Here is a 15,372-nt window from a genome sequence, read left to right on the forward strand (position 1 = left end):
CACCAGGAGGGAGTTTTTTTTTTAGGGAGGTGGAGTTTAGTAGTTGCTTCTTTCTGCAGACATTTATCTTTCTCTGAGGTGTCACTTTGTTTCACTGCAATGCACATGGTAGTGACCTATTCTGCATAGCAAAGAGCAATAGAAAATTCATTACTACGCTGGCCTGCTCGCTGTTAGCCTACTGGCTGGTGCCATATATCTTGATGACAGGTTTAAGCCTCATTGTTTATTGCTACTCCACACTTCCTCAGCTCTGTGGAGCATAGCAGATGAGCAGGATTCTCAAGAAAGCAAAGTCAAGTCATATAATGAAGCTATCCCCCCAAAATTATGCACAACTATTTTATCACTTCCCATACAAAGGTAGATGTTTTAGTTTAAAACCCCATTATTAAATAGCCAGCACATGTTGTAAAAAACAGCTACAGTATGTATTTCCCCCTGCTTTCAGCCAAGGGCAAGTCTGAAGGCTACTATGGTGATGATATCTACCAGAAGTGTGTGAGTGCGTGTGTGTGTGTGTGTGTGTGTGTGTGTGTGTGTGTGTGTGTATGACAGAGAGAGAGAGACAGAGATAGAGATTTTTCAGATATCTAGGTGATAGGAAATCTTTTGCTGCATTTAAGCACTGCAAACAGGAATCTGTACTGCACTATTTTAATATGGATTACATTTTACAGTTCTATCTGTCCAGCTTACACAAGCATAAAAAGATACAAGATAAAGAACTCACCTTTTGCAGGGTTTACTGTAATTCCCGACCTGTAAAGCACCTCTTCATCCTGCCAGTCCTTGTTCCTATTAACAGTTCTGAGTCCATATAAAATAATTAAAGCAGCAGTTGTATAAAAAATCATGTTCTTGAAAAAGCGCCTCCTTGCTTTGACCAAAAGGGTCCTGATCCCCACTGTTATCAGCAGGCAAGATCCCATGCTGGGAATATATAACACACGCTCTGCTATTACAAAGCCTACATAAAAAAACAGATTAGTAGCTGGGAGAAAAGGAACTATTAAAAGAGATAAAGAGAAAACAACTATATTTTTAGTGGTGGGTAATGGCTGCTTTTGAATGAAATGGCTTCTAAAACCATTTTCTGTTTTTGGTAAAAAGTAGTTTCCCTGTTCTGAGTTATTGCAGTCCCGGTCTGCATGGCAACTGTGCCCATTTGTATTCAGTTTTCCATTTACTACACAGTTTTCACTCCTTTGCCTCTCTGCAGAAGAGTTCCTCAGGCTTCTGTAAGTTAAAAACATAAGTCCTGTATAGAAGGCCACAGTGTAAAGGTTCCTACAGTCAGTGATGCTTTTAAGAAGAGGTACTGCATCCATTGACCAATCAAAACTAAGGGTGTTTGGACACAGCAGAAGCCAGAAGTTGACCGCTGGTAAATGGAGGAAGGTCAATGAACGAATGAGCAGGCTGTCTGAATCTGCTGTTGGGTTGTCGGAGTTTGAGAAACTTGGTGGTTTGTTCCCCATCCAGTACAGTCGAAGGCATAGTAAAAGAGCTCCCCAGATGGCTAAACAGCACACACTTAGAAAAAGGGGAGCATTCTTCTTCTGCAAAGGAAAAGAAAATTAAAATTAATGATGGTCATGATATAAAGATAATTTAGATAGCTAATCATCAATGAACAATTAATTTTATTTTTGCAGTCAGTATTTAATGAGTGCATCATCTTTTCACTGACTTTGCACATTTGTGAAGGCATGAATATACAGATATAGCAGAAGCAAACACATATGCTGACCAGAGTAAATAGATTTGTTAATATGATGCTAGGATATTCTATAAAATGTCTCCTTATAGGAGTTTTTAATAAATGACTTTATTTGGTTAAAACACATGATGCACAGTGAAGAGGGCTAGTGCAGAAGAAACAAAAACAATGTAAATGTATAGATATAATTCAAAAATAAGGCAGGATCATGGGCAAAGAAGTGGAGGTACACAATAGTTGTTGGTGCACAGAACATATGCAAATGAGCAACTCAGCATGAATAATTCTGCTGATATAATTCAGTGGTGCAAGAGGATGCCTGATAAGGCTGCTCTCTGCCATTAAATTACAAAACAGAGATCTACATATCAGCTACAAAGATCTACATATCAGCCTAAATGCAAGGAGTCTGCATTGTAACAAAATTATCTGAGCAACAAAGCTACAGCAGTAGCACGTCATATGTAAGTAGCTCTCAACATACTCTGGACTATGCAGACATGACATAAAACAGCAGATAGAGAAGCACACACCACATGCAGAAATATAATCTCATATATAGGTAATGTGACTATTGGATGCACAGAACAGAATGATAGCAAAACCCACCCTTAACCTACTGGCACTGTAGAAAGTCTACTGTCACTCTGCACTGCTGCCTGCATTTCCTGTAGTACAAACTGACATAAAGCTGTGAGATAGCAGAAAACTGATGCTACCCTCATACTATAAAACCGTAATGAGATGCTAATGAAATCCACTACAGAAAAATCAATAATGAAGTGAGCCTAGTTTACAGTGTGTGTAAAGTGCAATACACATTCCTACATACCAGTTAGATCATCTCAGTTTGCTATGGTGTCCTTGCAGCTCAGGTTATCACATTCACAGGCACTCATGAGCACTGTTTTTTCTCCACTCTTCCAAGTAGAATTACTAGTGAAATACTTGCCCAAAGCCTGCTGTGCTCTAGTCCTTTACTGGAAATCCCTTCACATCAGTGTACTGTATCCTATCAATGTGTGTGGCACAAACACTGTGTTGCTCTGTATCCCTTTACTGAAGTTTGTGTCACAAGTGCCTACAACATAATTTTAATGCAGGACAACCAGTCTGCTATGGTTTGCACTATGTGTTTCTTCTTTGTACCCCAATGTTTTATCAGTGGACAGGATTATTATGTCACTGTAATGTCATTATGCTGAAGTCAAACTTGGTGCATGGTACACCTTAGTGATTAGTCCCCCATAGCGATCTTGAAAGACATACTGTTCTGTCATGGCTCATGAGTCTGTCAGTTCACAACCCATAATATTACCTGCCCTGCTTCAAGAAGACAGGGTGGATAAAAAATACAAATCAGGTTGCCCTTTTAAAAAAATACTATCTCATACTTGTATTGCCTGACCATTAAACTCTCACTATTAATAAGGAAAGATTACTTTTTTGGTTTCTTATTTCATATTAAAACTCAAATGATATGATTAGGATAAAAACTGAGTTTGTCAGCCTAATAAATTTGAAATGTGCACATTTGTTGTAAATCAAATGGCAAGCAGAAGAATATACAAATGGAAATGCTAGACTACTGGTGCAACAGTGTGCTATAAGGCCGTATCACTCAAAACATTTGAAACTCTAGAACATTTCTTAGAATAACATATCATGACCCTCTCAGACTTCATACTAAAATGTTCAGCAGTGAAAGCAGGATGTTCAGTTGCTAAACATACCTGTAAGAGTTCTTCTACCCTGAGGAATTTTAGTGTAGTCCCAATGTTAACTTTTTCCTAATCACTTTGGCTGCTTCTTATATTGAGTTTGAGCCATAGCATATTATAACTGAAAGCTTTTGGAGTGAAGAAACATATATGATTTTTATTTCTGAACAACATGATAAATATATATTCTGTGTATGTATCATCCTGCTACCCTGAGTGGAAGTCATATACCCATACCTAACTTGACAGTCTTGTAGGCCTATATCTCTGAAACAGCTTGATAATTTCTAGTATTTTTTTCTACAACAGCTCTAGTTACATTCAAAGTCATAGTTGTAACTACAGAAATAAATTGCACTTATGCTGTGCTTTTAGATGGAGATGTAAAATACTGAATTTCTGAGTTCCAAATCAAAGTAATAGTAATTCTTTATATTTTATTTTTCTGTATTAAAATTTCAAATGCTGGAAACATCACATTAAGTAATATATATTTTAGATATTATATCATAAAAATAAATGTATTTATTATTTTATATTTTATGCATTTGCCACTGAGAGACAAACTAAAAAATGTGCATGTTTGTCCTTAAATTAATCTAAAGATATATACATTATGGATGATGTAAAATTATAAATATAATGTGACAATTTGAAAACCAAAAACATAGATTATGTCTTTGCTTTGTTTCTAGAATACAAGGAAAACTACTTTCAGCAATATTTAACACAAGCATCCAGTGGAATGTTCCATTTCTGATAAGTTACACATTTTGTGATTGTGAAGCAATGTAGTTATAATGGACATAGAAATGTATTTTATAATGTTGCTGTCAGTCACTTACACTGCCCTACAGTGAGCCATATCAATGTCAGGTTAATAGTGATCATGGAACTGCCCTTTTCCTTCAAACACAGGATGCCCTCCCACCCAGAAAAGATAACCATTTTCTGTGTATACTACTGATGTCTGATTATAAAGACATTAGATAAAATGGTTACACTTCTGTGTTTCAGCATGCTGCCCTAAGACAAATATAATTCCTCCAAGTCATATCAATTAGCATTTAATAGTGATCATGTAACAGACCTTTACTTTCCTAGTCAGCCTGCTTCTAGTTCTCAAAGATAGTTGTCTTCAGTGTATAGCTCTGATGTTTCATTGTGAAGAAAGTAAAAGAATTAGAGGCCAAAATAATGTATTTCAATTTGTTGTTCTAAGAACATATACATTTCCCCTGGTAAGCCATATAAATGACCATTTAACAGTGATAATAAAACTGCCCCTTGTTTTCATATGTAGGCTGCCTCTGCAAAAGACAACCAGTTTTGGCAATCTTCTCCTATATGTGATTGCTTAGAAAATTTCAGAAATGATGGCAACCGTATCACATTTCATCTTGCTGCTGTCATTCAAATTCTCAACATGTCCAGCTGGATTACCATAATAAATTTAAAAAAAAGGAAGAAAATATGATTACATTGGTCATGTTTGCTGTGTATGTTGCTACAAGTGCCCGTAGATATATCTGGCATTATTTTAGCATTTGTCTAAATGAAATCATTTTCTAACAAAAAACTGCTTCTGAAGACTGGAATGTCTTTTTCTACTGACATCTCTAGTCAAATAATTACAAATAAGGGGTAAGCACTGCCCTGAGCAAACTTCAAGGGTTAATCCTAGGAAATTAATGTAGTCAGTCTATGTGTGTGTGTATGGGGGGGTGAATTCACACCTAATCTAATATTGTGGGTTGCTGACTGTTGGGTAGTGGGGATCAGGGACTTTTCCCTTTTCCCCACACTGTGCAATAACAGAACTAATTTATATAAGTACCAGGGTGTGTTAGAGGTGCAGGGGGCTTGTATGCTTTTGATTGTGCAGATTAAGTGAAATTGGTTGGTGATTTAAGTGCTGGGCAATGTTTACGTTCAACTATTTAAAATACACTTTGTGTGTGGGGGGTGTACATGCATGTATATTACAAGTCAAAGATGACTTGAAACTGCAGTTCTAAGTCTGAACAAAAGTAATAAAAAAGTTATGCTTTCAGTCTAACACTGAAATGTAACTTCAAATGCTTTATAAGAGAAGGTGGGTAGAGTGAAAAAGAAAATCAGTTTATCTTGTGAAAGCTAATCAAAAATACAAGTGAAACTGCCCTCCAGTTGTATGTCACATTCTAACAGTAAATACTCCCACTACAGTGATATCTGTGTCTGCAAAAATACATCAAAGTGATACAAACCTTAACCGCATAAGGAAATCACAATGTATAGTAGACTCCACCAAGCTGTTATGGAGTGCAGCAAATCAGAAAAAAAAAACACTTTCTTTTGTTATTTTCTCTCTTTGTTAACTAGGTTAGTCCCACTAAGCCACTGTCCTCTTTTCAGGGGAGGCAAAAGGTGATATTCATACTGAGTGGGAGAAATTTGGCTAAAGCCCTGAGGATTTTCTCCAACTTTTTAATAAGTGTCACAAGATTTTTAGCATCCACATGAGATACTACAAACTCAGGTAGACAGGACATTGGTGGTAGGTTAGTCCCACTAGGCCAGTGTTCTCTTTTCAGGGGAGACAAAAGGTGGTATTAACACTGAGTGGGAGAAATTTGGCTAAAGCCCTGAGGAGTTTCTCCAACTTTTTAATAAGTGTCACAAGATCTTTAGCATCCACATGAGATACTACAAACTCAGGTAGACAGGACATTGGTGTAAAGTCCTACCTGAAGGATGACACACACAGCAGTCTAGCACCTGCTCATGCTGCACTGCAGTGTCAGTACTGGAAAATTAATCAAAGTATCTTGTGTTGTAATACAACCCACAGCCTTCTGATCTTCTAGGACCAAAGGTGAGTATGGTACCTGCTCAACCACTAACACTTACAATGGTGCCAAAATATTAGTATGTCAGAAAGTGTGAATAAATTAAATTCAGTTTTTGGCTGTGGTTGTCATTTAAAGAAAAAAAAATTGAACAAATGTATTCCTTGTCACAGATTTCAGAAGACAGTGCACATATAAAACCATTACACAACAGCTCACAAATACAACTTAAAACTTAAAATTCAAACTTATTTGCAAGTTCGTATAAATGACTAAGATAATTTTGAGGTGATGGGTATGCTGTCTATGCATAATAAACAGCCTTTTGGGCTTGTTATTTTTCATACCACAGAATAAAGGCATCTAGCGCTATAATCCAAATTATATATATTCCTACTGTTTATGTTTAAGAAGCTTGATATAAACACGGGTGTGATTTAGCTGTATTGCTCTCATGAATATAAAATCACTCAAATAAAGGAGGGTATTAGTATAATGCGGGAAATATAAAATGTAAAAGGAGAGATAAAAAGAACACAAGAGCAAATTATGAGTATTGTAGCACAGCATGTGGAAAATATGTATAGAAGTAACACGATGGAAAAAAAGATATAATGGAAAAAAAACATCTATAATTAGTTAAGGAAGAATTTGAAAAAGAAATTACTATTAGTGAGTTGAATGAAGTACTTAGGAAGGCAAATGTTTTTTCAGTATCAGGCACAGATGGTACAGGGTATGGAATGTACAAATAAATTAATGGAGCTGGCAAAAAAAATATTTTGTAAATGCACTGAATAAATAGTTGAAGGGAGGATTTTTATGACGAGTTATGTAGTGAGATATTAAAATTTATATGGAAAAAATGAGAATAATGAAACAAAAATATATTTTTATGAAAATAATTCATAGGAGAATGGAAGGAAGGATGAGAGATATTATTGAAGAAAGTATATATGGCGGAAAAAGGGAAAGGATGTCAAAAATTGTTATTGGTTGTGAGAGAGATTGTGAATGATATTATAAGTAAAATGGAGGATGTGAAACTTATGGTGGGTGATATTGGTAAGGTATTTGATATATCAGGACATGATGTTTTGTGGGACATTATGGAGAAGAAGCATGTTAATATCGTAATAGAATTAGGAGAGTGTATATGTCAGCATATCTAAATAACAAAGTAAGAATGTTAGTGAATGGATGGCTGACTAAAGAAATATGCATGAATTGTGGTACAAGACAAGGATGTCCCATCACTGGGATCTTGTTTGCATTGATAATGAATGCAATAATGAAAGAAGTAGCTTCTAGAATGAAAGATGCCAGATATGTGATGCAGAATGAGGAGGTGATTCCAGTAGTTTTGGCATACTCAGATGATATGATTGTAGTTGCTAAGAACAAAATATGGATGAGAGAAGTGTTGGTTTGTCTGAATACATGATTAAAGGAAATGGAATGACCTTGAATAAAAATAAAAGTAAGGGTTTGGTTGATGTGGTGAAAACTGGGGAAAGTATTTTTCAATGAATGAATTGTCTTTGCCCAGAATAAAATTTGGGGAAAATGATGTAGCTGTGATGCAAATGGTAGAATTTGATAAAAACATGAAAAAAATACAATATGTCTTCTGTGGAGGACATTTAGATTAACATTCAGAGAAAAGGTTTATCTGGTGAAGTTGGTATTAATAGGAAAAACATAAAAATATGAAAAGGAAATTAAGAAACTAGTATTTTCTTTCATATGGGATTTAAGATTAAACCCATTGAAAAGACGTTTGCTGTATATGAGTGAAAATGAAAGGGGATTGGGGTTACTAAATCCAGTTCTTTATTTTGCTTCTTTAAACTTGTATAAAGTATTAAAGTGGGTAAAGGAGGAAAATGAGAATATCGACACTATTTAAATAAAAGTACAATAAAAACGGGACACGATGAGAATAAGAAAAAGAGAAAAATAATATGTAAATGATGAAATTAGAACTTATAAAGAAAAAACTCTAACATGGAAAATAAAAATTGATGAGACAGAGAGACAGAAAGATGTGGGATAATAATGTGAAGAAACAATATTATTAAAAGTCCATGGGATAATTTACCAGAAGAACTGATTAAAGCCATTAAAGTAAGGAAAAAGTGGCATACCTAGAATGCACAGTGTCAGGATTTTCTATGGAGACTAATAAGAAATAAGTTACCAGTAAAGTGGAATATGCCATATAAAAAGAATGGTAAAAGAGTGTGTTTGTCTTGTGGAGATGAACTAACAACAGACCATTTTTTTTAATTTGTAAGAGTGATGAAACTCTGGAAAAAGTTGTACAAAGTAATTTTTTGAGAATATTAATGATATAAACAATACAGATATGTGCATGATTATGTATGGATATTATAAGAATACAAAGAAAGACTATGTAAAAAGGGTAGATAAGAATTTATTTTATGTAATATGGGTTATTGGGATGAAGGAACTGTCAGAAAGCACTGCTGTGTCCCCTTTGGAGCCCACTACATCTGCACAAGTCAGACAAGGGCTGCCAGTTGGGAACTAGACCACTTTGCAGGCCATGGCTTTTGACTCCTACTTTAAGACTACGGACAGGGAGGGTTGGAATCCTGAGAACCTCAGAGGGGTCACTGGTTGGCCGTTTGCATGCCATGGCCACCTGCCTGTGGCCTGATCTCAGTGCTTCTGATGCCACACCTGTAACCAAGCCTAAGGCCAAACCTAGAAGGATACCTTCTGCTATGCCTCAGTCTAGGCCTTCAGACTCCCAACCCCTATAATCCTGCCAGCAGAATCTGCTTTGACTGAATAAGAATTCACTTAATATTGTAGCATTCACCTGAGACCTCCCAGAAGAGCTCCCATTAACTCTTGGGATATCAGTTTCATAGTGAAAAAGCTTAATCTGTCTCCATCTGAGCCAGCTGCTACAGTTGACATTCAGTTTCTCTTCTGGAAAACAACTTTTTTAATGGCTATTACCTCCGCAAGATGGGTATCAGAACTCCAGGCAGTTGTGTACACTGAACCCTTTCTCATTTTCCATTAGGACAGAATTTCTGTCAGGATTAACCTCTCTTTCATGCCAGAAGTGATTCTGATTTTATCCTAGTCTATTTACCTCTCTACCTCTTTCTCTCACCCTCAAAATGGGGGGGGGTGTATATCCTTCACTCCCTTGGTCCTCTTCAGATAGTATCTAATCTAAGAACATCAAGGGAATGAAGGATATGCTTCCCCCCGCCCTCAAAATTGGGGGTGCATATACTACTTTCTGGACAGTACCAAGGCAGACAGGAAATCAAACAAACTTTTTGTAGCTGGTGCTAGTAACAAACTAGAAAATCCCATCAGCAAACAGGTAATTAATAAGTGGATTTCTAACTGCATTGCCTTCTGTTACAAGCATCACTGAAAGAAATCAAACCACCCCAAATGCTTTCCTCAGAGAGGTCCCTACCAGTAAGATTCTAGAGGCTGCCACAAGGTCCTCATTCCATACTTTTACTAAACACAATAATCTGCCCATTTTCATCATATCCAAGGCTAGATTTGCCTTTGCAGTCTTGCAGGACGTTCTGATCCCTGCCTATATCCTCCTTTACACCAGCCTCCCAATTTTTTCCTCAGCTTGGGGAATACTCCCATATGGTTATTACTACAACAGTGAAACATGATGAACATAGTACAGTCGAGTCTATTTCTATAAATGTAGATGCTTGAATGTCTTCAGTGTTGCAGTACATCTTCCCTGTCTCCATCTCCTCTCTAATGCCTGCAGGGTAAGGTGGGCTTCCCTCTACATTTCTCTCTGTCCACCCTTCTGGGTCTTTAGGACTCTTACCAGGCAAAATGAGGACCTTTAGGTTGTCCTGTGCTCCAGGCGTGGAGTTTTTCCTGGGGGCTCATTCCTTTCTGGGTCAAGAAAGATTTACAAGGTGGCACTGTTCAGTGACCCTGATACCCAGACATTCTGACAGCAGGTGCAAGAGTTCTGTCAGCCCAGGAGGAGTGAGTTAAGAGATGCCACAGCAAGGAAAACCCATAGAGTTAATACTGCAACAATGAAACACGATGAACATGTACAATCCTATGCAAAATGCAAGCTAAAAATAGGATGCTGTCAGTCCCTCATAATATGGGTAGTAATGTGTTCCCTGAAGTCAGAAGAATTATGCACCAAACTGTTTTCATTACTCAGTTATCAGTCTTTTCTCACAGAAAGCAACAAACACATTAGTCAACATCCACAGAAATAGATATGATAATGTGTTTTTTTCACAGAGGATAGTTTTGCGAACACTGATATTTCACACACACACACACACACACACACACACATATATATATATATATATATATATTTTTTTTTTTTTTTTTTTAATTTACTAACTCCTTTGCTAACTGGGTACACTCGATAAACACAAATGCTTCTTTCAGGAGTAATCTCTCTATACTCCCAGATGACATTTTAATTAATGGTTTTCATTTCATGTTTCTACTCTAGCATGCTGCACCACTATTATAAGCACAGCATTTAATGTTTAACCAGGAATGTCTCCCTCAGCAAAAAACAACTTAAAGCTTACACTTGGTCAAGAAAACTTCAGAGAGCACTGAAAATATGTGGAAGTTGTCAACAAAACAAACAGTACAGTTCATATGTAAAGCTCACTTGTAATTTACCTCTAATAAACATTGTCAGAAATTCCTTTTAACAGGTATTGCTAATGCAAATGTACTCATTGTTATTTTATCTCACTATACTAATGTCACACATTTACTAATTAAAAAAAACAGAATGCTCCATAGTTAATAAAATGTACATGTGATAAACTTTGTCAAATGCAGGGACAATAATTTAACTAAATGTTTCCTGCATCGTATTTACTGCTCTACTGAGGGCATACAGAAGATCCACCAAAAACCTTCAAACAGCACTTGCTCTTTAACTATACCTCATAGCTTTACATTCTTCCAAATGCAGATTCACAATCCATAATGCACTTTGCTGATGATTCACATGTTAATGTGGTTAACAGTGTGCACCAAAAGAATTACTCAGTCATCTGCCAGCAATGTTTACCTTTTTTTCTTTTCAGAGATCATCTTTCTTTTACTTGTATGACAACTGTCAACAAACTAGAAGAAGAGAAGGAGGATTACAAAGGATAAAGGAGGAACTAGGTGTCTTGTTTAGGCTTGAATTAATTATTATTTTTTTAGAAAAAAACTTTATTTGTAAAAGCAGTCTGCTACATCTGAGCTGGCAGGTTCATTATCTTAATATTACAGTATCCCATAGAGGGGATACAGAAAAGGCAGGGAATTTTATATTATAATTTTATGTAAATTGAAATAAATATAAAAACAAATTATTTAACTATGAATATATCTGGAAGGGTAATAAGCAGGGAAATGAGACATAAAATGCTTACTTTTTAAATATCTTTCAACAAAATCATGGTCTTTTTGTATCTAAATAATGACAGTAGCCAAATGGGTCACAATACAAACTTCTAAAAACATATAGAACATCAGGACATGACACAAAGTACCAGCAACTATCCTAATGGTCATACAAGTTATCCAGAATGTTGATGACATTCAGAATATCTTCCAAAAATCTACAGAAATGGCCACAAGCAACAACTGAAGAGCCAGGGACCTAGCCAGGACTTCTTGGTTTGCTCTGCCAGCTTCCAGTATGCATCCTGCCTCCACCATAACTGAAGCTTTGGCATAACAATCATAGCTATGTTGCTTCAAAGTAGCTTTATGTGGTACTGAACTGGCTGCATTCAGTATGTTGTCATCAAGTACAGTGTTAGTAGAAAATAAAACTGAAATAAAATAAAATTGGATAGTAAGGGGTATTTTATTTCTCCAATTTAAAAAGATTGCTTTTTTAGGTTTAAGGTATGACTCAGTGTTACAGTTAAAATAAAATTATTTCTAAAAAATTCATGCTGCAGCAGTCATGGGTTATGCCTAGATATGCCCCCCTGTCAAACACTGGCGATGGCCCTATTATAACTAATTTTCTCACTGTCAAAGAAAACTCCAAAATTATCACTTTTTTAACATCTGTAGCCTTACTAAAGTGTGACACACTTTTGTAATGCTAAAGAATTTGGCATTGGATTAAAAAAAAAATATGTGCATTTTAACACACAGACCACGACCTTTTAAATATCCATTCATTTCACCCACACATATGTAGACCCACTGAATACAGCTAAACAAGAGGTCTTGAAGAACTTCTCCATAGGCCATTTTTCCTGTACCTTACCTAAAGGGCTGAGCACAGGCCAATTGGCGTACACTATTTCTTAGTTCAACCTGCAATACTAGAGAGAATGTTTCCTTAACAGTCACCCTTCTTTAGGGAAGAAAGTCTTGAAAACACTAACAGTCTATGCAGCTATCTCCAGTAGTACAAATGATACAGGAGAAGAGTAGGAATAGATGAAGGTCTTTTAAACTAAGCATAGCAAGGTAATCTATAATTTATATAGTCAATCTATAATCTATATAGTCAACCCAAACACCTGGTTGTGTTCTCCCAAGGTCATCCTATGATACTGTGCAAACCAAAGTCAGATAAAACCTACCAAACACAAGCAATTTTGCAGTCTTTTTAGCAGATCTCACAAGTGTTTGCATACACTCTGTTTTTCTCTTGTTCAACCCAACAAACAGAAAAAAAAGGGTTGAGCTTTGTTCAAAATAAAGTCTGAGGGCATATAAAGAAATATGACTATTCCATATCTGAACTTATTTAAATATGCTTCATGCTACTTTACATTAAATCCATGCAAACACGGGCAAATTAGAAGTGTAATTCTTCTCATGCTTGCAATAAAAATATCCTAATATATTTACTTATACATCATTATTGGCAGAGATAATACATTATAACTTTATTCAAAAAAAAAAAAATCAGTTCTCCTGTATCAATAGGATTGGAATGGGACAACAGAATGGCCCTGAATCATATTTACTGTTTTCTTAATTTCACTGCTGTTCTACACACTGCCATATATGGTGAGACAGTTACTTGTGACCCAATTTATTTGATTCATGTCATCAAACAAGAGGTCTTGAAGAACTTCTCCATAGGCCATTTTCCTGTACCTTACCTAAAGGGCTGAGCGCAGGCCAATTGGTGTACACCAATAATGCATTCATTACATATAAAATGGATTTCAGCAAGCATTATTGTATGGAAAATGTAATTTCACTGAAAATTCAAAAAAAAAAAAAAAAAACAGAGAAACACCTTTTTTTTCAAGAGACAAGCCCACTTTGTATCCTCCACTCCTCCTTTACTTAAATATGGCAACTACAATAGCACAACTGAACAGAAAGGGCAAACATCACTTTGGCCAAAGATCTGTCACATTTCAGTTTTCAGAGTTCTGATTATGGAAATAATAGAATAAAAGGGGAGAATCAAATCACCTCCCACCACCCAATCAGTATAACAAAGAAAACAAAGTACAATAATCTTTAAAGTAAATGACAGTATGGAACGAAAATATGAGGAAAATATATTATTCATTTCAAATGTCTTGGTTTAATTAACACTAAAAAGATTCTGTCAAGAAAACTGTCACTAAACAGCATGATCATCAAATTGATAACATTCTTCTCTCTTGTTATGAAGGAACTGGGACAATTAGAAATCCAAAAAAATGTAACTTACTAAAAGGACCATAGAGGACCATCTAAGCTTCTCTGCTGCTACAAGAGTACACTGCTTGCAGCTGGTTTGCAGTCACATGAACATGCCATGAGTACACTGCTTGTAAAATGGTTTGCAGTCACATGAACATGCCATGAGTACACTGCTTGCAGCTGGTTTGCAGTCACATGAACATGCCATGAGTACACTGCTTGCAAAATGGTTTGCAGTCACATGAACATGCCATGAGTACACTGCTTGCAAAATGGTTTGCAGTCACATGAACATGCCATGAGTACACTGCTTGTAAAATGGTTTGCAGTCACATGAACATGCCATGAGTACACTGCTTGCAGCTGGTTTGCAGTCACAAGAACATGTACAAACACCTTGCTATAAGATACAGCAGTTCCCCCGTGTTATTGTTTTATGCTTATTTGGGTACATTTTCTTTGTCCTTTCCCACTGTGATAAGTTGGATATTTATATGTTTGTTAACTATGACAGCTGCTGATCCAAGATAGGCTATTTCTGGATACAACGTGGGCTATAATATTAAACAAAACAAAGCTGAAATACTTATTAATAATAACTCAGTGTGCTTAGATTTTTTACTTATTTACTTAATCCAGTAGTGCAAAAGTCTAGATTCTATCTTAAAGATCCTTGGGTTTTTTGGATATTCTAAATAAGTATTTTTTTAAAGGAGCAAAGACTATGTTTGTGACTTTGGATGTGATCTCATTGTAAATTTCTGTCATAGAGGAGGATGGAGTTGAATATGTTAGAAATTATTTGTCCAAGTGCATGGATTTAAGTAGTGATTTGTTAAATACAATCTGTTAATTATTAGAATTGATATAGGACAATATTTTTTCCATTTAATAACAAATTTTATAGACAAAAAAGAGTTGTCACAGGGGTGCCTGAATGGGACATGTTTTTGCATCTATGGTAATAAGTTGGTGGGAGTTTGATGTTTTTACCAAAAAATCTACTTTTTGAAAAAAATTCAGTTTATTATAGATTTATTGATAATTTGTTTTGTTATGGCATGGGAATGAAGATGAACGTAGACAGTTTTTCTTGAACAAAATATTACAGGGCATCAGCTGTACCTTGGTGTCCCTCAAGTAATGTGCTCACCAAGTAAGTTCATTGGCTAATAAAATTCAGTGTTTACAAGTGCTTTTCTGTAAGTTAACTAGGTTTTTTTATACTGTTGCAAACTGACTTTTAAGCAACAAAGTTCTTGACTATGGTGGTTCTATTATAATGTAATTAACTGTATGAGTATTTCTTAAAGTGTACACGATACAATAGAGAAGGTTTGAAACTACTACTAGCCATCACTTTTAACATTTAGTTTCCAAACAATGGTGGTTCTTATTTAACTTTTTC

At 35.8% G+C, this 15,372-nt stretch overlaps 1 protein-coding gene across 1 annotated transcript in view; it reads right to left on the bottom strand.

Annotated features, from left to right (window-relative positions):
* Window positions 1-15,372, bottom strand: part of TMTC2 (transmembrane O-mannosyltransferase targeting cadherins 2) — a 1,891,588-nt gene that overhangs the window by 876,899 nt on the left and 999,317 nt on the right. The window contains exon 3 of the mRNA XM_044088436.1: window positions 734-1,562. Coding sequence (XP_043944371.1) covers window positions 734-1,562 — 829 coding nt within the window. The remainder of the gene's footprint in view (window positions 1-733; window positions 1,563-15,372) is intronic.

Source organism: Protopterus annectens, chromosome 11.part0 (assembly GCF_019279795.1).
Source record: "Protopterus annectens isolate FY-2018-M chromosome 11.part0, PAN1.0, whole genome shotgun sequence".
NCBI lineage: Eukaryota > Metazoa > Chordata > Ceratodontiformes > Protopteridae > Protopterus > Protopterus annectens.